The sequence below is a fragment of the Cebidichthys violaceus genome, unplaced genomic scaffold (genome assembly GCF_023349555.1).
Source record: "Cebidichthys violaceus isolate CVI_PGR_0920_01 unplaced genomic scaffold, fCebVio1.0.p SCAF_5, whole genome shotgun sequence".
In the NCBI taxonomy this organism is placed as follows: domain Eukaryota; kingdom Metazoa; phylum Chordata; class Actinopteri; order Perciformes; family Stichaeidae; genus Cebidichthys; species Cebidichthys violaceus.
Genome location: NW_027176705.1, coordinates 9,124,279 through 9,150,167, shown reverse-complemented (window position 1 = coordinate 9,150,167; position 25,889 = coordinate 9,124,279). Strand labels below are relative to the sequence as shown.

The following is a 25,889-nucleotide window of genomic DNA, read 5'->3' as shown; positions in this document are numbered from 1 at the left end:
TACAGCTTTTTGTTGTTTTTCTGTTGATTTCCATGAAAAGGAGGGAATTCAAGGCCCTGATTCTGTGATAATCAAATCATGATCAGGATACTCTACCCTATATAAAATCAAGTTTACACCTTGGAAGTAAAGCTAGACAGGCTCCATGGCTACTAATACATTTCTCTGGCAACAAGAGACAGCACAAGGACAAATCAGATGTACACTCACTCACTTTTGCCTCATACCTTTTATAATGCCTCCTTTTGTTTCCTTTTCTCAAGAGTTTATGTACATCCATCTTGTCAAAGCTGTTTGATGCTTCCACCAGGTTCTGTTTGACAGTAAATAAAAGCTGGCTGGGTTAGAGGTTAGGTCAGAGTGGATGAGGAATCAAGGAGGAGAGGCAGTGCACCGCATCAGCTTCCTCCCTCCCTAGCTGGGGGTGAATGTCTACAGCTCATCCGCAGAAACAACAGTAGGACGGAGATACATGATGGAGCCACACAACACTGAGGAAACATGTCTCCCCTGCCCTGAGCTTGACATTAATTTCTGTGTACAGCCCTGTCAGCAGTGGCATTATTCAAAACAGCAAGAGCAAATGTTAATGAGTTCTTATTTGCATATTTATTTTTTTCTTTGTTGAAATGTCACTGATTATTATGTTCTATGATGATAAATGCATCTGCTCATGCAGCCTGATGTGTAATTAGCCATTAGGTGGAATAAATAGATCAATTAAAGGAGAGGGAGCATGATTTAAGAGAAATCAAACCAGGAGGAATGCAGGAGTGAGAAACAAAATAACACATTAGGCTTGGGGGAGGGAAAGTTTACCTCCATTGCTTTTAGATTAGACTAGAAATCTGGAAAGGGATCAAATATATTAAAGATTTTACTGCACATTCTTTAGCCCTGAAGTACAACTTTCAAAACCAGGAGCTGTTGCCCTTCGCACTAACTAAACAGTTTATTTTCTCCTAAAATCCATCTCTGTGTGAGAGAGGAGATGTGGGTTTCCTGATTGTATTTATCCCCTCCCGGGATAATCAGGTGCCATGGCTCGGTCTATTTGAATTTTTTTCAAAGTCGGTAAAAAGGAAAGAGGGGGAGGTGTAAAGGGGGAAATGTTTTTGCTTGGCCTTTGCCTTTTTCCGAGCCCAACGATTCTGCTGCCAGCGCTTGTTATTCACGAATGAGAAAAAAAATGCATTACTGCAGACCAGATGGGAACATTCCACATGACCAAACCAATCAATCACCTTGGTGGGACGCAGGTGTGACACAGCCGTGCAGCAACACACCATTTCACAGTCTATCAGGCACAAACACATGGTCACCAATCAATGGCACCCTGAGGACCCATGAGGAGGGGTGCTCCTCCGCAGCCTCAGTGGTTCATGGCTGATGACTTCATAATCACACATCCATTCTCTCTGAGGAGGAAGGCGATGAGCTACCTAATAACGTCTCCCACCATGTGGGCACCAACACTGTAATGGATGCCGCTTTGATCGGGCCAACGTGCTCCCCCCTGCATCACACAGTCACATGTGAGCTCACCAGCGCTGTCCCTCTCGGATTGAGAGAAGGCTGGAAACAAGAGCACATTTAACAAGCTGAAGAAATGTCCCCCAGTCGGATATTGGAATCAAGTCAGTGTGTGACATCAAAGTGGCGTCGTGTGTTTGTTAATAGATGCCAAACAACTGTTGAACAGTGAAACAACAGAGGTGAAGGACAAGAAAGGGATACACACATGGGTTAGGAATGCTGATCCAGCTCCAAGCACTGTGGGCATATTTCCTTACACAGAAAACCCCTGCAAACCCTTTAAGTACATAAGCCTGCACTAAATAAAACACCAAAACAGCCTGAAGGGGATACATCTTTTGATGAGTGCTTTCAGTGGGGATGGCATTGTATGTGGGCAAAAAAGCGTAGCAGCCATTTAAAAGAGTTTTGTTGATTTTAAGTTGACAAAAAGAAATGTACCTTCCCACCCCCATGTATTCCTGGCTGTGATGAAAAAGTCTCACAGAGCCGTGCCTCTCTCTACACTTCCCACACCTCACACTCTCAGGGGATGTGCCAGGCATTGTCAAGTTGGAGAAAAGGCGAAACAAATGTTTGCGTTTTATTAACCAATCACAGTCCACCACAGTCCAACAAGAAAGAAGTGTAACATTATCTAGTGTTTTGTTTGCTAGCACACCCAGCATGGACACAGGACGCCTGGGTGAGCAGTTGTGACTGTGGAAAAAATGGAGGCGGGGGTTAGGAGTGGTGGGCATGAGAATTAAACAGCAACTGTTGGCCAGGTTTTCTGAGGCTCTTCTCAACAAAGGACTCAACCTTTGATGTGTTTTCAAAGTAGATGCCTTGGGTGAGAGAAACTTTACAAAGTTCCCCTAAAGCCTGACTTGTCCAGGTTCCAGAGATTGTCCAGGACTCAGGGGTCAAGTTCATGCATTCTCCATGTTGTAGTAGAGTTACTCCGTTTCAAGGAAAAGAAAGAGAGGAGGGATCCAGTCATCTGTGCTCAACCTGGGTTCACACCGTGACCATTACTAAATGAATGAGTCATTTGTAAAACATGCAAGCAGACCACTACTTAATGCTTTTACTTTGTGTTTCACATTGACACAGCCACAAATCTCATCTTCATTAGCAAAAACTTTCATACACTTCTGTTCATATCAATCTCTTTTTTTCATACTATACTGTGCTCTTTTATCCTCTTATATAATGTACATCTTGGAGAACCAATAATGTGCCTCTGTCTTGAAAAGACAGTGGGTGGTGGAATTTTTCAGTCATTATTTACTTTTTTTTATTTGCACAAAGGCCAACAACACTAATCTATAAAGGAATCTATAAAGGAAAAACAACCTATAAATGCCCTATGGATCAGCTATAGAGTGACACAGGTGTGTACAGTGTCAGGTAAGATTAAGGACATAGCTATTCTTTCAGATTTGTCTCAATTGAAGACAACTGTTGCCTAGCTTTAATGCTCTCAACACAACATCTGGAAATTCCAGAGGTAGTAAAGTCAGTGCTAACACTGGGAAATTCATCAAAGTTGCAATACGATTGCTATGTATAGTGATCATTTTAAAAAATGTCTCCCACCATCCACAAATGAGTCACATACTCACAGGTATTGTGTTTACAGTTCTATACAGTAAGTACTGCTTTCTGCAAAGAGGACTTAAGAATCAATGGTCACTGACTTTTTTGGTGTATATCGGAGCTACGCAGAGAATAGATATTCAAAACTGTCGGCAATGCCAGCGGCAAGCGCTGAAGTCAGCAGACTCTAATTGTTCCACTCACAGTAATTCTTCTGAATGAATCATTTCCCTTTTGGCTTTGCACTTGTATTAAATAATCTCTAATATTCTTCCAGGCATCAGCTGCAGGCAGCATGAGGTGAGAGAAATGAGAGAAAAGGAGGAGGGGAGAAAGAACCGAAGAGAGTGGAAAAGAGAGAGAGATGTGGGATATACAAGTAGGCCAACTTGGATTTATCTTAACTTCTTTGAACCATTACTCAAAAATGTATTTTCAGCTCAAAATATATATTTTTAAGGACAGAATTATCACTCTTTTTGATGTGCAAACATCTGCAGATGCACATGTACACAATTATCTACAACTTATCCTGGATCCTATAAGAAATCTATATACATAACAAGCATTCTTTCATAAAATGCAGTCAAACGATCTACACAGCAACACCTGATTCTAAATACAATCGTGGTGCATGATGACTTGTTATGTCATCATACCTTGGCCTTAGCCAGGCTCTTCCTTCCTCTTTGGAGAGACAGCCCTCCAGAGACTACAGCTGATCCTCTGCAGCTGGGCAGCATCGCCAGTCGCATGCTGGGGGCCGGGGCCTCGGGAGGGCAAGGCAAGGGCTGGGCAGGGCCAAAACGGGCTGAAAGAAGGAAGAGGGCGGGGAGGGCTGGGATGTGTGGCGAGATGTGGGCGGCATGTGGATGAAGAAAAGGGATTTGCACCCTTTCAGCTTCTTCAGCTCTTCATGCTCTACTGACGGCGGTAATAGATAAGCACACCCTGCAGCTCTGCATAATGACCGGCTCCATCCACTAAACTGTACTGCACATCTCCTCGTCTGCTCACTGTTCTGTATATATGCTGTATACAGTACATATATACATTTTGCATTTACCTTTTGATAAAGTGAATGTGCAAAAAGTAGTTAGTGCAGTATCAAACTTGCAGTCACTGTGTGTGTGTGTGTGTGTGTGTGTGTGTGTGTGTGTGTGTGTGTGTGTGTGTGTGTGTGTGTGTGCGTGCGTGTGCGTGTATATGGGAGTGAATGACAGAGTGGGAAGAGGGAGCAGCATTGGCAGCACCTGTGACCCACTCTGCAGTGGAAAGAAAACTGAGTGCACACCTGAACAGCACCTGGCCACAATCACAGCCTGGGTCTGAGAAGGGTCCCCCACGGGACGGAGCATTAGCACATGACACCTGCCCCAGTAAAAACACACTGGGGATGCCAATGTGATGTGGGATTTGACACTACACCAAAAGCCTTGAGGAACAATTAGAAATGAAAAATGAAAAAGACTGAAAGAGATTAATTCTATTCTAGAGCAAAAGACTGCCCAATGTAGCATGCTTGTATGATGCCTTTTTTGTATTATTAAAAAATGCAATGTCACCAAAACAACCCCACAAAGTATTAAAAGAAACAAAACCAACATAAAACAAAAGATTTTTGTTTATACAGTTTGCAAACGAGTAGGGGAATCAACTGCACCATCAAAGGCTTACAGAATGCTAATATGATGCAAATTTTAGGTTCCAGCAGGGTATTATTACGCTCCCTTTAGCAGCATGCATTATGGCTTTAAAGTACCTAGAGAGCACAGACAAATACACAGAATGTGATTACCATTTTATGACATCCGTGATATCAATCCAGGCAAATAATATGGATATCAGGTATTTCAAAACCATCATATTACAACTAACATGTTGGTTAGGAGCACACTGAGAGTAAAACAATAACAAAAGGACTGCCATGAAAGAAATAAGTAAACATTAAAAAAGTAAGATTTCTTAGGTTTTTTTAAAAGATTTTTTAAACTGTAAAAACACAAGATACAAAGCAACACAGGGTCCTAAAAGGTTGCATGCCAGTCATATTAACACCTAAACTATTGTTAGGCATTGACCTCGAGTAGTTAGGGTCAGGATAGCCCATTGTTCACGGTAGAGTACCTGAACAGATCACGTTACCGGTACCTCAGTGAGCACGAACGCCTGGCCAATCATAGCACTTGAATGCCACACAGGGAAAAAGCTGTGGAATACTGCAACACTAACACAGGTTGTGGAGCCTTTATTTGGTTAATAAATATTTTTTAGACAAATATAGTCAAAGATTATTTGATCACTTGGTCAAATAAACCATAAATGCACAGCTTAAACTAAGGTAGGATGAAGTCTGAAATACATTATAATACAACACAAGGAGCTTGTCTGTAATGTATCAGAACTGCAACATCAGAACTGAGCTGTCTAGACAATTCTTTTAATGAATAATCAGCTCCATGGGAACAGAAAACTCCATCTGACTGATGGTAATTAAGACCACAGCAATGCAGCAGTTATACAGCAATAACAGAAAGTAGTCCATTGAGACTTTCAATGTTCTGTATAACTAGCATGTAGAGTCTTTAAAGCTGGTAATATTTTACTGTTGGCTATGGCAACACCCAGTGAAAGGTGATCTACAGGACAAAAACACAGGTCGTCACATTAAGGCCACGTGTGAATGCCGACGGGTGGGAGCAAGATGCATGCGGATGCATGCGTGTGTTGGTGAGAGCGTTAAGCTGATTAGTTTTCATGCAGGGCTAAAACTGTATGAGTAATATGTATGAAGCACAACAAAGAAACGTGACGATGAAAGCACAACTCAGCAGTTTTGATATCATGCCCTCAGTCACATGGCTGGAAAGAGCTGATGCACACAGTCATAACCACAGAAGAAGTGAGAAACAACATGAAAGAACCATCTGTTTGTATTTATTCAATTAAATAAAACCCTTTTTCTGAAAGGTATACAGGGCTATGGAGTAATTTATAATGAATCACAGTTCATCACAATAAAGGGCATGTTAGAGGGCATGTTATAGACAAGAGGCAGAGGCTTTATCTCTCGGTCCTGAACTTCATGAGGACTTAGAAAATGTATGTTTGTGTGTCACAAAAAAAGAAAGAAAGAAATGCAGACAATGGCTTTTCCTGCAACTTCTAGCCAGGCCATTAACTCGGAAAGTAATTAACACATTTTCAGTTTTTAAGTTGAAATGAAGAGTAGTTTGCAGTAGACAGAGAGCAAGTCTGTGAAGAAAGGGAAACTTGAAACATGTACGCATTAAAATAAAGGCAGTAATTTTTGCCTAAGAAATATAAATCAAATAGAAGAATAATAGATAACATAGGTCGCTTGATCTCCCAATAAGACAAAAGGCCACAAACTGTGACTGATGACAGCTGTAAAAAGCTATATCAGCCCTGTCTTGCTAATTAGAGCAGCAACATTAAAGCATCATCTGAGGGTAGGCCTGAGAATCAAAAGGCTTTCTAGACTTGGAAGAAAACAATATCAGTCCCTTACGTAAATAATGACAAAAATGCAGCGTACACACACACACACACACACACACACACACACACACACACACATCCAGTCATAATACAGCGAGAAGTAAAAGCGCAGAGTGCAGCTCTTTCAGCTCTTTCAGCTCATCGACTGTGTTAATTGCCCAGATTGCTTGAAATCAACCTCCCCCACTGGCTTCTGCTCATCGAGCTAACACCACAAGAAAAAATCTGAGCGGGTAATTAGATGTATCCATTCCTTGTCAGGGCTGTGAACTGTTGGTTCTCCCTGTGGCTACACAATTAGAACAACTGAATGGGAAACAACCCTACAAGACCTGCAGAAGACCTTAAGTCAAGCATTACTACCTACAGAGAAGGAAGAGAGGTTCAGTGAAGTCATCAGCTGCACAGTAACATGAAACAATTGGGAAGAACAAACAACTGTGAGAATTGTAAAGATAAATGTGTAACCCTAGTTGGAGGAGTGTCTGAGAGTCTGACCCAATCAGGGTTTCAAGTCATTAGTGAATGACGTCATATAATGAGACTTTAAATTGCCAGCTCATCAGTGATGTACAACAATTACGTAGAAATACTTCAGTGAAACTACGCTCTTTCACAATCACACTACAATATAAATACGATTACAGTAGAATTGTAATATAATTTCAGCTGGTGTGGATTGTTTTAGGGGAGCAGACAAAGGCAGAGCCGAAGTCATTTCCCCACCTATTGCTTCTCATTATTAAGACTGTACATCTAGAGGTGTTTGTCTATCTGTCTCTTTGAATGATTTGTCAGTGTCTGTTGTACTAAATGTGGGCAGTGCCACGTGGGGTCAACCACACATGGATCTTTGGTAATGGTTGAGACTGAGACTTTGTCAAAATGTGCTTCCGGTGGCAAAGCAAATTCCCAAATATCACATATTTGCATCACATGGAGTTCAACTTTAGTGCACTTGTGTATATGTGGTTGTCCCCACTTGGCACTGCCCACATTTGCATATGCGCATGTGTGACCCTGCCCTAAATCTTTTTTCATTGTCATCGCAACGTCAACGCGAAAGACTGCAATATTGAGCCATCAGGCCAGTGCTTGAAAAAGAGAGCGAGCAAGCGACGATGCCACTTATGCTCCACTCCGAGACTTTTCTCTCCTCTGCCTGAGTCTGTCATTGCACAAGTAGAGTGTGCGTTATCGCACATCTTCCTCATATCGCGCAGCCCTAATGAGCGGTTGAGTCAGAGTCTCAGCACATGGCTGAGACTGAAAATATGTTCCAGAGTGCCCTATAATAAGCAGGAACAATGTGGCTGCCACCTGTCCGACAGCATGCAGGGGATAACGTGCGGGTTAGTAAGAGGATTGTGGCACAGGAGGGTGGGGCTAAGATGCACATGAGGGCCAGACCAGCTGATCCGTACTAACATGGGAGTCGGCCCCTGGTGAGAACAGTGTCATCCTTAAGCAATCGGTGGTTTCCCAGCATTCACCCAAAACCGCATCCAGCTTCAAAGCCTCTCACTCTTCTCTTGTGAGCCTCTTTTGTCAGCCATGTATTACCAGTGCTATGACTATATAACTCCTTCAAACCCACAGAACTGAGAGCTGCCTTTTTCTGATTAAATGTTTGTACTGTAGCTACATACACACTGATGTGATTCATGTTTTTCCTTGTCCCATGTGAGCGTGTCTGAGTCACGTCATTCTGAGCACATTCAAAAATACTGACAGTATAAATTAATGCTCAAACCACATACTGTATACAAAAACTGATAATTAGCTTTGCATTATCGCAAGGCTATATACAGAGACGCCTATTGATATTGTCGAGTGTTTTTGTGATCAGGTATTATTATCAGGTGTTATTCCAGGTGTTGAGTTGTAGCTGAGAGCTTTAGCAGTACAGAAGTCCGCTGTTGGTCCAGTGTTTCAAGAGTACCCCAAATTTAAACCAGATGCAAACCATAAAATACAGTACAAGATCAGAACACTACATAGTTACATATTGTTTGTCCCTGGTTTCTATGATGTACATTATTACTATTGTTTTGACATTTGGTGGGCACATGTTAGATGCAGCACAGAGGATCAGACTTTCACAGAGGTCCGTTTTCAAATTGAATCTTTCGTTTCTTTCCAGACTTAAGTTCAATAAAAACATCTTTAAATAAAATTGTATTCAATTTTGAAGCTATTTGGCCAAGTAGCAGTATTATTTGATACTCTGGAGATAAATTACTTTACTAAAATGAGGATTGATAGACTTTAGTGTTTTTTCCCAAAGGAAATTTCTCATCAGCATTGTTTTTTTTTTTAAGAACAAATCACAGTTTAGATCTACTGTGCTGATAAACTAAACCATGTAAACATGGAAAGTATGTCATTAGGGTTATGAATTGGGCATCTCCCTTCAGGAAAAACACATTGAATAGGTGGCAGGAAACAGGAAGCGGTCCTAAGGGCTCTGACACACCAGGCTGACTGTCAGCCACTAAATTACCACCCTTACATTTGCATCCAACATGTTCCAAATCGGTTTTCAATGCTTACATATAAACATAATTTACAGTTGCATCTACTAACAAACAATACTGTGTTAATAGCATTAAAAGGCTGTACGTATGTGAGACGGAGAAATACCAGGAAGTCCTATCAGGAAATGACATCATTTTATCCTTTGTTGCAAGGATTGTGTACAAAGTAACAAAATTAAAGTAACTTTTTCCTGCATAGAGAATTATGAGGCGACCGTCTCCAACTAAATTCTGTCCAACTTCCAGTCTTTGACAAAACTCTGACGGGTGTTTTCACTATTTTCCAACAAGTGTTGCACTGGTTGGATTTCTGTCATTTGTAACTGCAATTGCGGCTTTATGCCGTTGTGTTGGCGCTGTATTGTAATCAGCACAGTGCTGCTAAAACTGCCAAAGAGGAAGAAAAGAGCCATCTGTTTGGTTTTCGGCAGGACCACAGCAAAGCGGGTGCGACAGTGTTTCTACTGGTAAGGTCTTTGCAACCACAGCAAAAAAAATCTCGAAAGAAAACAAAAGTCATTTTCCCTGCCGCTCCAATGCGCCTCTACATGTGTGCCTGAACTGCAACGCCATGGAGCGTCTGTTTACACCAGTGAAATGTAAGGAAATAACAGTTTATTCATTCAACTTGTTCCTACTTTATTGTGTAACAACCCGTATGCTGTGTAACAACAACCAGAGATGCTGAGATGCTAAACAACTCATTAAACAGTTTAGAAACTGTATTGACTCACTGGATTGCGATCACTAATATATAACTGTTGTGTAACTATGAGGAACAACACTTCAGACATGATTTAATAAAGTGCTGAAAACTCCATTAATTAATGTAAGTCCCAGATATCACTGTGGGAAAAAAAACGATTGAGACCAAACTCATCTTGAATTTCATGCCTGAGATAAGCTCAGGCATTTCCAAGTTTACAATCACGCTGTCTAAATCTGACATATTACTGCAACAGATCACATCCATATTCTGCAGCTGTTTAATGTATAACGTAAAATTACATTGTGTGCGTTTGTGTCTGAAACAGTCATGTGATCAATTAAAAGAAAGATAACATTTTGTTTCAAATCAGCAGTTACCATTTGCGAACTAATCACTTTTTTCGGAAACCCGTCTCCAGGGTCATTGCATAATGAGCTGAGATGTAGTTAGCCATAAAACTGTCAAGTGGTTACACATCACAATGATGCCAGGCCAAAGAGCTGGATAACGCACAGCTTTTAATTATTATAAGAGAACTTAGTCAGAAATACCAGAGTACCGTATGTAGCTGCAAATGGTATTTTTGTAATCATTATCAAAACAGAAGTTATGATTTGTTAAAAATAAAAAGTGTTCAGGAGGAAAATAAAGACACAAATAGGCAATCTTTTGTGTGGTTATTGTCACAAAAGCCAATAAACTACCAATAGCCACACCATCGCCAAACTGAGTCAGTTGTTACACCTGAACACCACATGTTCTAATTGAGTGTGTGTGAAAAATAGATCCAAAGAGAGCAGAGAAGTCAAAATAGATCGCTCTAAAAGTAACGGATAAATGGCTAAAAATATGCAGCTTCTGCAACTCAAAGTGATAGAAGAATTTAACTTGACCAAACCTACAATACTAAAAAGACAGACCGAGCCTAAACATTGACAACTCAAGAATCATTATGTCTGGCAAGAAAAAACATTTTCACTTTATATAATGAATAGTGTTAAATTACACTCAGACAACCTATCTAAGAAACACTAAAAAGGGAATCGCTGCTGCTCTGCTCTGAAAATTAAATATAAAATGCAGATATAGAATTCTTCCCATTTATATCAGGAAACCAAAAGGTGGTTCAATCAAGCAAACAATAAGGACAAGCAAGAAATATTGAACATTAAATAATCTACAGTAAATGTATGATAATAAATAAATTATTTTTATTTGATAAGGTCTTTGCTACAACAGACTGTTTAACCTTGCACCCTAAAGTCACTACGATGCTGCCAATGGAAGATGCTGTGGGCGGTTTTGATGTCTAGCAGACGGCTTCTTATGACAGAAAGCTATACTGATGGCGTGATTTCTAGCCTGGGGGAGGGTCATCACAGGGGGAGGAAGAGGGAGATACTGAGAGAGGGGAGGGGGATTATGGGAGGAAATAAAGACAGCAGGAGATGGGAAAAAAAATAGCCCTGCAGCCTGGCAAGCCTTTCAGTACTGCTACCTCCAGATGCATGATGTGCCTTAACCTCAATCAGGCAATTTTCAAACAGAATGTCTTTCCACTACCAAAGGGCATGTGAGGGGTGAGTTGAAGAGAATCACTTACTTACCCATTATGTTCGAGTTCACGAAAGGTGTTGGGGACAATCCTTCATGGGACACTAATCGACTGTCAATCAAATGATCGCCGTAATGAGGGCTGTCAGCGAAACCCTGGGGGAAGAGATCAGAATATTAAGCACATTATCGGGCAACTTCACTAATTGAGTGAGATGGCATTCCACTTATTAAAACGAGGAGAGCACAACTGGCTAGTTATGCTAATAAACTGTCATCTTTTTTGTGTAATAGTCCAAAAAAAATTTGAAAGAGCCAGGAAAGAAAAACAGATCTTTAAATCTCTGTGACTGACATTTTCACTGTTGATTCACAGAAATAATACGTATACATTTATGACCCCATCATTTGCCACGTAGATACAATTATTCAGTGGATTTGTTTGTTTCTATTATTTAACTTTTAATATGTATCATATAATTTTACTTCTCTCATCTTATTATTTTGAAAAGTATTTTGAACTGCATGAAAGGCACGATATGAATGAATTATCATTATTTCCCTTTTTTTGTGGGAGGAGCGTTGGAGGATGCAGAATAATTCTCTCACCACATTAGCTAACGCTGGCTAGCAAGTTGTGTTGGCCTGTTTTTCAATGATGGCTGAAGAAACATTTCTTTGAATGTGTAGAGTCATTCTCCGGGACACAAGTGTTACTTGCGCATACATCTTTGGATGCCTATAACTATCCTGCAGAAAAAGTTGCTATTCCAGCATTGGCAACAGCTGCTTACACTGCAAAGCAACCCAAAAAAGGAAGACAGACAATATCGGCCAAGTGTTTCAGAGATGAAGAGAACATGTTGTTAATAGTTTGGCTTTTGCTAACCGCAGTCAAAGACTCACTGCTGCGGCTACAGCTAGCTGAAGGCTAAACAAGTAGCAACATTTTCTCTCCATCTCTCGAATAGTTTTGCCTTCTGCGTGAGCTCACCTTTGCAGTGCAGCAGCCATTATGGCTGAGGTAAGCAGAAGGTTAAGCTCAATTATTAGCAACATTGTCTCTCCATCTCTGAACCGCTTCACCGATATTGTAGCTCGCTACAGCCTCAAATCTCAAAGGTATCTGATCTGGATCAAATTTCAGGGTGGAGCCTTACTCCTTTGATTCTGGCACCCAACTACACGATGACATTTTATGTGTGACTGTAGCCTATACTCTGAGGTGATTTGTGTTCGTATCCAGTCTTTCCTTTGTTTTGCGTCCGGTTAACACAGCGATGTTATCATGACGTTGGCCCTATAAGGTTCTATAGGCTGATAGACAGATTTATTTTTATACCATAGTAAAACCATCTCTTGGCCAATCTCAAGTTTTGGAATAAAAACACATTACCATTACATTCTTCAGCATATGAACTTCATATTGCCAACATATCAGCACCAATAAACAGATAAAGTGATGTAAATATTTGTGCTGTTTTTTAGCTCTTAGAAAACAACTGAACAATACGTCTATAAAACAAACATCTCACTCTTGAATATTTAGTTGTGTTGACATTTGAGTTTTCTTCTTGATTCTACTATTTTATCTATATGATAACAGGTTTATCACCCCACAGTTCATAAGAAGGTGTTGTTACATAGAAGAGAGAGAAACAGAAAGATGCAATCCCATATCATTCCCAGGTACCTGCAGCTTAAAAATGGTCTTTTTCTCCTTCAGCTTAACAGTGCCTTTTCATGACAGTTATCAGCTTCGGGGGCTTAGGTCTAAATATCGGTCACAGTATGGTTTTAGAAACTCGGGGTCCTATGTAATAAAAGATAGTCTGTTACAGTGCTAATCCCAAGCCCTGTGAAAATCCTCCTGTGCTTCAGTCAAATACATCTCCCCAAACTACATTAACTCCCACCAGAGGGACCGAGTAGCAGAGGGCTTGCATTTCTATAGAGCCATTTTCACTAACTCATACCCTTTGCATTCAACATACAGTAAAAAAAGTAAATCTTATTATCCATCTTTTTTTGTGAGTGGATGGTGATGGAGTAATTTCAAAGGCAGTGGAGTGTTGTGCTGTGTCGAGGGAATCCTCAGAGATACCCTATTGTGCTGCTGCCAGGCCGCACACACTGTTAATCACACCATGAACAGACTCAATAACAACAACAGCCCTGTGAGGGAGGCTCGAGCAAACTAACACACACAGACTTACACAGCTAACGTAAGCAGGCAAAAAAACATCTCCTCTCTTCTGCAGCAAAACAAGGAAAATGCTTCAAACTGCAGACTTACAGGAATAGTTCAACATTTTAGAAAATACACGTATTTGCTTTCTGACAGTGAATTAGATAAGAGGATTGTTATTGTTGCTCTTATATTTGTCCATTAAACATTCAGCTAGAGACAGCAGCCAGTTAGCTTAGCTTAGAATAAAGACTGATTAGACAAACAGCATATAACATGTTAATTAGTGAGTTTTAGATCCAGCTGTTTCCCCTTGTTTTCACTCTTAGCCCTGGCTATAGCCTTTCATAATAGAGTGGTATTGATTGTATCACCTAACTCTGTGCCAGAAAGCGAGTTTCCCAAAAAGTCAAACTACTCATTTGACGAAATATTAGAAAGCACTTGATCATGAACCAACAAGTCTTTGATTGTTATGACCGCCACTGTCAATCCAGGCTCATTTTGTGTGTGTGTGTGTGTGTGTGTGTGTGTGTGTGTGTGTGTGTGTGTGTGTGTGTGTGTGTGTGTGTGTGTGTGTGTGTCAATGCAAACATCTGGGACTGTTAGATCATCAATCACAGATCCCTCATCATTCCCAAACACTAGTGCCCTACATCTATCTGAGACACTAACACACGCTGTCATCGCTGCCACAGGGCAACGTTGGCACTATTGGCTAAATAACTCAGATCACTGGCAGCATGCAGGCCTTTTCCCCCAATCACTCGCCGCAACGTTTAAAAAGTCATCTCTTCAACACTCTGTGCTGCGTCCCAGGTGAGCATGTGGCTGCATGTGGCAGCTTGGGAAGTGATGATATGGTCGTGATGGATACGTGGGGGGTCGGGTATCAAGTCGGGGCAGGGCACTGGGGAAGTGGGGGTTGTCGTGCGGTGGCGGTGGGCACAGCCCCGACTGTCAGACCGCCAGCCTACAGCCACAGCTGCCCAGGATACAGAGGCTGGCTGGGAGCCAAGGTCAGCACGGCGGGGCTCGGGACTGTTCACAGTTGACTGATCACACACTCGTAGCTCACCCGCTCAAACAAGCTCAGGGACAAGACTGAATTCCCTTCGTAACAGACTGAAAGATAAAGCACTGATTTCTTCCGAGAACCTTGGACAGATATTGTGAATAGAGTATATTTTGTGAAATAGCTCTAATTTTTTAATCAATTATTTGATTCTCATTTAAGAGAGTAATGGAATGAAACTAGTCAATCCTAAAAACATCTTATGACTAAGGGCAATATTTTCACCACAGAAAAGAATAATGCCCAATCTTGATCCACAATGTAACACACACTGTTAGCCTTTTACCACCGACTTTCATAATCAAGGAGAAGAGAATGACAAGAAGACAGGGACACGATCACCTCTGCAAATATGCAAAAGTATATGTATATGAAGCTTTCATTGCAGTGAATGCTGAAAGCACACTTATATTCTTCTACATTTTTCAATGTAGAAACTTAATTTAAACATCAAACATTCTTAATTAGGACATTCCAGCTATTTCTATTATTACTGAATGCATTTAACTTTCCACATTCAAATGCATGGACTCAATGTTCAGAACTGAAACATTTTTACACTTCATGCATTCTCAACTCTTATCCAGTCACTCTTCTCCTTATCACACATACATTCAGCTACAGTAGGAACCCCATTCAAACCTTAAAAATGTCCAAATCTTTCATACATTCTGGGTTTTATTCAACTTTTAAATCTCATCCAAATCGTTTAAAATATTGAACGTTCTTTGAAGCTTAATAAATCTTAGTTGTTTACATTTGTTTGTGTGGGATGGAAAGTTTAGAGTGCTAGAGGAGCCTTACAATCTTAAAAAATTATCTTGCTCTCATTCCCACAATTATTACCCTTCATACAGAATTTTAGCTTCAAACAGTAGTAAATTATATTCTCTTTCAGACAGTGTAGCTATGGAAGCAAACAGACTTAAACATTTGGCACTGTGAGCCTGAAACTGACAGGAGTGCCAAGGATATGACGCATTGACTTCCATGGAAACTGAGACCAGACATTTCAGAAAGCAGAAAGTAACAGTTTTCCAACAAATACAAAATTGATATCATCAAGTCATTTGTGGCTCATGATAATATTTTGGACTCATGGTTTTTGACTGGGAACCAGGGGGTTGAGAGGGGCACCTCAGCTTAATTTCAGTAAAATGGTCTGACCCAGAACTCACTTAGCTGTTACCTTCACCATGGCAACGTTTGATTGCAGCTGGAGACACAGTTGATTGAGATGAGCTAATTAGTGCAGTTTGACAAACACACACACACACACACACACACACACACACACACACAAACATACAGGACATAAAAAAACACATTTTCAAGCATTTGAACATGTTTCTCTACCTATTCATACTTTTAGCAGGAAACTATATTCAAACCGTACAATGTTCCACATCTTTCAAACATTATGGGCCTATTATTCAACATTGTTCAAGCAAGCAATCCAGATTAGCATCAGCTTTTCAACAAACATTAAATTATTCCAGATCTTATATTATTTTAAAGCCTGCAGTTCACCGTCAGCTTTTCAACATCCAGCATTCATAGCACAATTTCCTTAGAAGCTTTCTCAAGTTCTTTAAAATATATCTGATTAAAATGGCAATTTAAGATTGCGATTTAAGATTTAAGATTGGTGTAAATTTGAGCGTCTTGCCAAAAGTGTGCAGCACTAACTTTCAGCCACCCTCTTTTTTTATAAATGGTGGCAAAACATGATTTGGAATAGCAATACAACAAGACGTATGCTCATTTCGCAATCTTCAATTGGTGGTATCACAGGTTCATTTTAAGCCAGTCTGCCCACTTACGTTACACATCATTATATGTTTTGTCAGTTCACTGCAGGTGCCTTCCTTAAGGCCTTTACAGGGATAAAAAATACGGAATATTTCTTGACGATAGTCTGGCAATCTGAACCCATTGTCAGCTGGTATTGGCTTCAGCCCCCCACGACCCTGTATATGTATATGTATATGTATAAGCGCTTGCAGATAATGAATGGATCATGGAGGGCTTTTTTGCGTTCAAACCTTTCATACCAAGACGGACATGATGCTCGTATTCTGTGCATTCCACCGAAAAATAAAAGGTTTGCACCATCAAACAATCATCAATTAACTGTGTGTATATACAATAGAAATAATTGATGTAACGTTATCGCTTATCCTTCATGGTCAGGTTTTATAGTAAACCTTTCACAATGACTACGTGTTATTTTTGACATATATACTTGTACTAGATGTTATCTTTATTTTGTCTTTATAAACTTGATTTTGTTTGTCAAAGAGAACGCTATTTTGCTAGATCAAATAGATCAATATAAATATAGTTGTGAGACAGTATGAACAGAATTACGACATTGACATTAAAGAAAATCTATTGATCGCATGATTAAAAGTCATTATATTGTTGGCTGGCTTGTTTTTACTGTCATACAAAATTCCAATGGTCATCAATTAATGATTGACAACCATAATAGGAATAAGCTACTTTTCTCTGAACATAATTTTGCGGTGTATCTGGTAAAGCACTGTCATATCTGTTTCTGTCTTGAAATACATTTTTCATTGACAAAACTGAAATAATTTAAACAGATTATTGTAGACTACTGAGGTATAACGTGTATGTAGATGTGTGTGTGTGTGTGTGTGTGTGTGTGTGTGTGTGTGTGTGTGTGTGTGTGTGTGTGTGTGTGTGTGTGCATGCGTGTGTAAGTGAGAGAGTATGGCATGTGCTTGTTTTAGTGCTCGCCTTATGGTGGTGCAAACAGCTGTCTGCTGGCTGATGCTGTGCCTTGCAATGTCAGAAACACTCATTTATATGCACCTGGAGCACAGATATCTCAAGCGTCTCTGTCTTATAATTCAAATCAAGCTGCCTTTGTTACCATAGCCTGTAGATGTTCATTCGGGAAGGGCACAGAGGAATAAACAAGGTAACGCTGCCCGAGTGGCTCTGACATTTAACTGAAATCTAATTGAAAGTGACAGGAGATTGACATTAAATGAAATTCATACAGGGCATCTAGAACAACCAATGTGTGAGGGACAAACAAACAGGGAGAGAGCTGTTCACACTTGCTCACACAAACAGTGAGATGTTCTCACTTTAATAGAACAGAGATGCAGTTTAATATGCACAGTTTCTTCATCAATTTCAATCATCATTATTATTATTATTATACACATGCAATAATTGTATTGTGCATTGTACTAAATAAAATAAACTTTTTTAGGTCAATAGCAACAATTCACGTTGCATTATATGGACTATAGTCAATTTATTTAAAAATGAAATTCTCATTTTCTTCTTTTGTGTAAATCTGTGATCACTAACTAACACAAATAACATAATTTAATTGGAAGTATTCAGGCTGAACAGAAGACCAACCTTCTCCTAGCATATTGCAGAATAACATGAAATACATTATAAAAACCATATATATATATATATATGGACAAATAATCGTTTGGATGTGCAACAGAAAACTGCTCATACTTGTAACAGTGAATGTCTGTCTAAACACCATTTTTGAATGTTTTTTCTTGCACTCTTTTTTTATATAACCATAAGTCATATAAGTTGGTCCATTTGCCTCTGGCTGCATCACTTTTCTTAATATAGTGAAAAGGGTGGAACCATGTTACACTGAATCTAATAAGAGCCATTAAATAGTAACTGGGTGCCATTTGCAGTGACAAATACAATTTGCTGTAAGTACACTACTGCAATGCCTACAAAGATACTGAGCATGTGTAAACCCTTTGTGAGCACGGGAATACAAGTCGAACAAAGAGCTTTCAGCCATCATGTATTTTAGTTTACGACAGTTTACTCCTGCTAGTATTTACAGAATATGACTGGAGGAACAAAGATCTCCAACAGAGATCAGTGAATCCCATTCAAACCTGCTTAAAACCTGCTTAAAACCATGAATCACCTGCAGTTGGCTTGTTTCACCACTGTTGACAGACAGTTTTTAAATACACAAACAGCTCGCTAGTTTACATCATAATGACCAGATTCCAGTAAAGGTTTCCTGTGAGCTGTATAACATGTCTGACTAAATATAAAAAATCAAATCCACCAGCCATGACAACATTAACAAGTAATTTCTGTCACAAAGAAATGTGTCTATTTCAGGTCATACAACATGACTGGTAGTCTGGATAAGGTGAGACTAAAACATTGTGAATGTACCGGTTTGATGTAATGAGTGTTAAATAATGTGCTGTGAAGCAGAAGCCATTCAGAGGCGTTAAGGTGAGGGTCATCTTACCCGGGAGGACTCATAGGAGGGACTGGACTCGCCACCTGGGGCCCAAGATGCTTGGTTGGTCCGCTCCTCCATACCTGTCAGAGAGAGAGATGCACGACTCAGTCAGCAAGTAAAGGTTACTCACATACAGTTTATCTACAGTCTGAGGTGCAATGAAGAACAACAACTGCATCACAATGGCAAACACAATGCTGGTTATTAAAAACACAACTTTATGCAGTGTCCCTGTGATTTGAGTTTCACATTATGTTTTTAGTCTAAAACATCAAATATAGAGAATCCTACACTTGAGACAAAGACGTGCTTTGCTCCCTGAATGTTACTTTACAAGAGAAAAGGAGTCGAAAAATGACCTTTTTTACAAAACTAAATCTTTTTAAATTAGTGAAACCAATACACGATTAATTGATTTAAAATTACTTGGCAATTATATTGATAATTGAGTAATCACTTGTCAAGCAAAAAAAACAAAAATTTGTTTAATATAATTGGGAATTAGTTTGGATTGTTGTTTGGACAAAAAAAAGATGTGAATTCCATATTTTCTGACATTTAAAACAAAAAAGGATTAATCAAGGAAATCATTTCTGGATTAATTGATGAAAAAAGTCCATGAAAATAATCATTACTTGCAGCCCTAATTGGCAAATAAATCAAATCCTGAAATCGACTTACACTCTTCAGAAGTGATCTGCACACAAGCTGACAGAAAAACTGCAGCAGATAATCAAAAGGGGAGGCTTACGTTATATGTAAAGTTTGATTAACGTCTAAGTCGAGTACATAATGTTATATGACATATCTTAAATAAGGGCGGAATTTTCTGGCCTATCTATGTTCTTTTCCAGTTTAGAAGTCGCTCTTCAAAAGTTAAAAAGAATATTTTCCATGGTGTCATTTAGTTTGCTTTATATAATCATGACTGACAATAGGCACTGTTTAATGTGCTTCAATGTACCAAAAAGCAAGTTACAACTTCATGATTTGGCATTGATGCATGCCGGGCTACTTCCAGACAGCTGAGCACTAAAACGTGATAAAACTTGCTTCAATCTATGCTTCAAAAGTCAGACAGATACAAATAAAGACAAATAAAATGAATAACACCAACAAACAGCAAAGACCATCTGGCATATATTGAAAAATATAATATCTGATCTTTGGAATCTGATTTATGAGATATAGTCTGAAAAAATATTTGATGCCTCAATTGTTGTTGCTGTTTGAAACAATATTGTTAGCTATTGATTGTCCGTGTTGTAATTTCATCTGCCTCAGTAAAATGCAATACCCTGTTCATTTTTAAATTCAAATAAAAAAATATCAGATTTGAAGAAATTGTGTATGCTCTGAAAAATAATAATACAGCAAGCAACAAACAACTTTCTAATATCAAGTAAAAAAACGTATCTTAAAATCTAACAAATGATATGCACTGAGGTGGCTCCATGCAGCAAGGCTAGGCATACAAAAACGACTGAAACAAACAACTCCAGTAAAAGCAGAAGTAGAATCTGCTCAGTACACGCCTGTGATTACAGATGAACACGGGGACTAGTTCTCTGATTCAAGACAAAGTGTAGCTCAGCAAGCAGCTTAAGAGAAAGACGATAGCTATCGATTCCCCTTGACCGGGTTCAGTGCAGCTTCACGGGGGCTTCGTATGCGTCACTAAGGCTGTTCATTTCAAATTGAGCACTTCAGCACCAACAAGGAAAATAATGAAAAAGCAGTATGATGAGGTTTTCAGGTACCTATCTGTGAAGGTAAAACAATACCCAATCTGAGATGTGATAAATTACACATTTTGTAGACAATGTGGGTGACAATTTTATATTATTATTAATACATTTTCAACTGTCATGCTGCCAATCAATTCACATTCAGAAATCTAATTATATACTTAACCAGAAAGTCTGTGACATTTCTCTAACCAGAAATCACGCTCCAGTGAGCAGAGTTATAGATAAGTTTCATGTTGTTTTGCTGCTCGCACACAGCAGATTCATTTCCTCTTTAAAAGTCAGAGGCTTAATGGAAAACATATAGTCAACAGTCTCAGTTTCTTTATTTACTGCAACAGAGAAACTCGCATTACAAATTTAACTTCTACTTGTGTTACTAGAACATGGGTCTAAATTTTGGCGCTGTGACAACAGCGATGTGACATATTGTAGCCTAACTGAGGTTCTTTTTACACACTGAATGCAACAATGGTCAGAGTTTGCTCTCTGGGCCACTGGCTGTCATCTCGTCTAATTACCATCTCCCACCACGGCTCAAGGGTCCCCTCTCTTCTCCGAGCACAGACAGGCAGCACAATAAGATTACTCACAAGAGGCAAAAGGCAGAAACACAAATACAATGTCTGTAATTTAGGTGTAATGAATTGGGAGAACCAGTGCTGCTCTGCTGTTAGCTATGCACAAAATCAGGAAATATGGTATCCATTCCCTTCTCACACATTATTCTCAAAGCTACAATCAATATCTATATATGAACAATCAATGTGTCTGCAATGTTAAAATCCCCCCACAAAGAATTATTACTCAACTCTGCAGCTCTACTGAGCTTTTCAGCTTCTTTTAGCAACTCACTGTTTTGGTTTTACAGCCACACATTCAGCAGATAGTCTGTATAGGCAGCCACACAGCATCATGAAAAGCTCAGATCAGTCAAATGTACCCAACCTGCCCAGCACCAAACTACTAGTAGACAATGTTGCTGAATATCTGATGAGCGTACACTCAGTCTGCCAGTTTATTAGGTACACCTCTTTAAAAGTACAGCAATACATCCTACCTTCATGAAGGTTATAATGATCCGATTTGTGTTGAAACTGTTTTAGAGAGGTGTTGATTCAACTTTATGGTGATTTAAAATCACTGAGGAAAGACTAAATATAGAAACACCTTGCTATTGTGCTCATTCTGTAACATTTAAACAAAAATGTAACACTTGTTTTTAAATAAAAGAAATAAGAGTGAACAAGTATGAATTTGTAGAATTTAAGGACAGAACTTCACTGTTGGAAGACCGAGAGTGATATTTGCATGTTTGGCTACATTTTGGGTTGGTTCCAAAGGAAGAAAGGTGAACTAGTGAGTGTAACAAAGCCTCACATGAAAGACGGCTGCACTAGAGGGAGACACCTGAGGGAGACAACTGAGGGACATTTTCTTGCCCGGTCTACTCCCAACACTGCTTGAGGATTCAATATTATTCATTTACGTACATGACTTGTCCTGCCATGCAATCAAGTTTGTAATGGAATTTACAACTGGACGTGCAGAGTGCAGGAATATAACAAAATATACTTAGCTAGAAACTATTTATTCAGCCATTTTATTACAGGCCATAAAGTTGAATGTCCTGAAAGTACCCTGACCGTCCAGCATACATTCTATATATATGTGTGTGTGTGTGTGTGTGTGTGTGTGTGTGTGTGTGTGTGTGTGTGTGTGTGTGTGTGTGTGTGTGTGTATATATATATATATATATATACACACACATATATACCCACAGTTCTTCTACTGCGGGATGTCAGAATTCAGCACACACAAGCATTTTAAGTCTGATTAATTGTATCTGGAACTAAAGCTTCCCTGACATCTTTTTTTTTATAAATTTTTTGCCACAATATAAAACATGTTTCATAATATGTGGCTATACATAATTTCATGCGCACAGGCATTAGTTATTATGCAGGTGAGACATCACACTGCTATACACAGTATTCTCCAGAACATATTTTAACATATGACAAGGAAGAGAAATACATCTCGCAAATTGTGCGGTAGATTTCAAAAGATGAAGATGAATAAAATTGGCTTAATGATGCCACAAACCTGTAGTAACGGTTCGATTGACAGAGAGGGCACAAAGCTCTGCTATTATAACACTTTTCCTTTCTCACCGTCTCTGCTGGGTCATTCATAAATATCTGCACTCTCCCAATTCAGCAACTCATGCAACACGGCTGAGCATTCCAAAACTTCAGCTTACGTTTTTTTGGCAAAATAAGGCAAAATTCACCATTTCCCCACCAGTAAAACTCTATCCAAATTTTAAGACAGAACACAAAGTCCCACACTGTGAAGACGATCTATTTAATCCATTTACTGTCTTTCACACATAAGCTGTTGCTTCACTTAAAACTAACTCTGGTGCAATAATTCCTCACCGTAATATTGCAGTACAAGACACATCTCCTTCGTCCCTGTCTCGACCTGATTGTCACTATTCATACCATGCACTTGATTTACAGACTTATAACACAAATAATGCTCATGATTTCTTTGTGAGAACAGACAGCATAAATATACATATAAGAAGTATTAAAGTGCAGCACGAAACTGCTGTCACATCACCAGAATTTGATTCCCCCGCGTGGATCCATGTGGTGCTGGCGATGCAACAAAACTGTCCAACCAGTGAGTTACCTGTCGGTCTGTACGACTTCATGTCAGTCAGAATGTGCAGATAAGATCTGAACTAAAGAGCAACAATGCATATTTATTCGGACCAAATGAACCAAACTACAGGTGTGAAAGCAGCCTTCATCAAGTCAACATTGTGTATTAAATGATCAACTTACCACTGTCTTTATTTTTGTTGTTGTTGTTGTTATCAATTAATACAAACATAGAAAGTAAACAGATCTTTTTTTTTTTTTTTTTTTACATGATCATCGCATCAGATTATGATTTGCCACAAAATATCTAAGAATAGATGTTTGGTTTTATTCATTTGTAAGTTGAATTGTATGTTTTATCTTAAGGAAAGACAGACAGATAAATTACAGATAAAACCAAATTGGTTTTGGATAATACAGAAAATTATAGTAAAACATAAAAATTATAACAAGCCCCAACAAAATATAAATCCTATTACATATACATATTTACAACACCTGCGTTTACATCCAAATTTAAACTGGCCAAACAATTTCTCTCTGGACAAACAGTTAAATAAAAAATAAACAACTTCACAATTTAAAACACGGAAACCCTACAGGTGTTTTCACATGCTTCCCATCAACTCTTAAACATCATTAAATACATTCAGACACCAGGATAAACAGTTAAAACCCCATTCCTTCTGAGATCACTCAAAAACAGAAAGAAAGAAAGAAAAGCTTCTGGTCCGGACGGCATCTTGAATAAAATGAGAAATGAGAAATGTCAGACATTTAAACTAATTAAGCTAATTCGCAGCACAAACAAGTTTCTTATGACCCAAAATAATGAAATGATCCTTCTGTGCAAATAAACTGATGGAGGAATATTACATTTGTTTGATGAGACTATGGAAATGCATGTAACTACTACTGCACTGTAATTAGTTTAAGACCTGCCTCCTTTAGGTCATTATATTACACAACAGACCACATTCACAGTCGCCTGGCAAGTTTAACTGATGTCCACGTTAATGTAAACAAACCCAAAATAAACACCTGCCTTGCTGCCTTTTGAGAGCTTTTGACCTAATTTGGTTTCCTGTATGAATAAACTGAGAGCAGCACTAATGGTAAAAAAAAAAAATCAATGACTGCAACAAGCGCATGTGTACAAATAATGAATGTGAAGTCAAACCTAGACTGAGAAGAACAGAACAGTTTTCACAGGGCTGATGTCGCAGCCCTCCATTAAAGTGTATCAATTACATTAAGTTGTCTTTTAGAGAAATATTCTGCACCAGGTCCTAAATTTGTGAAGAAAGAAGTCACATTACTTGTATTTACAGAGGAACAAAGAAAGTCCATTGATTTGGCTGACGTCTGTCTAACTGCATGTCACAACACGGGCTAAGACAAACAAACATGACTATTATGATCTGTTATAATGGACGACAGTGAGAAAGAAACTGAGGTTCAATTATTAAGGATATATATATATATATAGATATATCTATATATCTATATATATATATATATATATATATATATAGATATAAATATATAAATATATATATATATATATATATATAAATATATAAAGTGTCACCAAGAAACACCACAAAAAAATGAACAAAGAGACAAAAAAGGTGTTACCAGAATGAATAGAAAATAAATGTCCATGCATGGCAAGAGTCACTATGACTGTGCAGTACGTCTTCTTTACGGCCTGACATTGTCCATACAAATCAGTAAATCAGTAAAAAGTCAAGACAAATTTTAATACATTTAAATTAAGACAACACAATTTTTACAACATATTTAGCGAGCAATGTATGTTGTTTCTTTATGTGCTGGAGAACAATAAATAGCTCTTGTTTCCACATTGTACTTATCTTCCCTGTGAAAGATTGAATCAAAGTATTCAACATAAGTATGATCCTCATAAAGACAATTTTTAGTGATAAGAAGACTAATCTAACTATTTCTAACCAGGTTGAGAAATGATTCACATCACATATGGAGTGCAGCTCAAGCCCTCTGACCTTTGGTTTACTCAAAAAGCTGAACTCAGAGTGAGGCTCTTTGTAGCTTTTTCATTTTGGCATCCAGCTGACTGACGAAGCAGCCTCCTAGCTGCTCGTCACAGCTAACAAATGTTCCACTACATGCCACTAAAGGAAAATTACCTATTCAACAGCAGCCATCCACTGCCCCGCTGCACTGTAACAGTCAATGGCCTCATCAAATGTGCATCATCAACACAGCTGTAAGGGAGAAATTATGAATCTCTGTTGGAGCCACTTTAGGTCTATTTTCCAATCCATCTCTCTCTGGCACACTTTTGAAGGGTCTTGCCAGTCCCACTCTGCCTCAATTATATGGCTCTGCCCAGCTGAGATGCAATAATCCAAACCCTCATTCCCTGCAATTTCCACACTTCTGTCTGCACACTCACTTGCCTTATGTTCACAATCACTTATGTAGGTGCTTCTTC

At 38.9% G+C, this 25,889-nt stretch overlaps 1 protein-coding gene across 6 annotated transcripts in view; it reads right to left on the bottom strand.

Annotated features, from left to right (window-relative positions):
- The window catches only part of tcf12 (transcription factor 12), a 75,121-nt gene that overhangs the window by 44,139 nt on the left and 5,093 nt on the right, over positions 1 to 25,889 (bottom strand). For all 6 annotated transcript variants that reach the window (XM_068730304.1, XM_068730309.1, XM_068730310.1 and 3 more), the window contains exons 4-5: positions 18,997 to 19,070; positions 11,493 to 11,595 (exon numbers count right to left, since the gene is read on the bottom strand). In XM_068730304.1, coding sequence (XP_068586405.1) covers positions 11,493 to 11,595; positions 18,997 to 19,070 — 177 coding nt within the window. The remainder of the gene's footprint in view (positions 1 to 11,492; positions 11,596 to 18,996; positions 19,071 to 25,889) is intronic.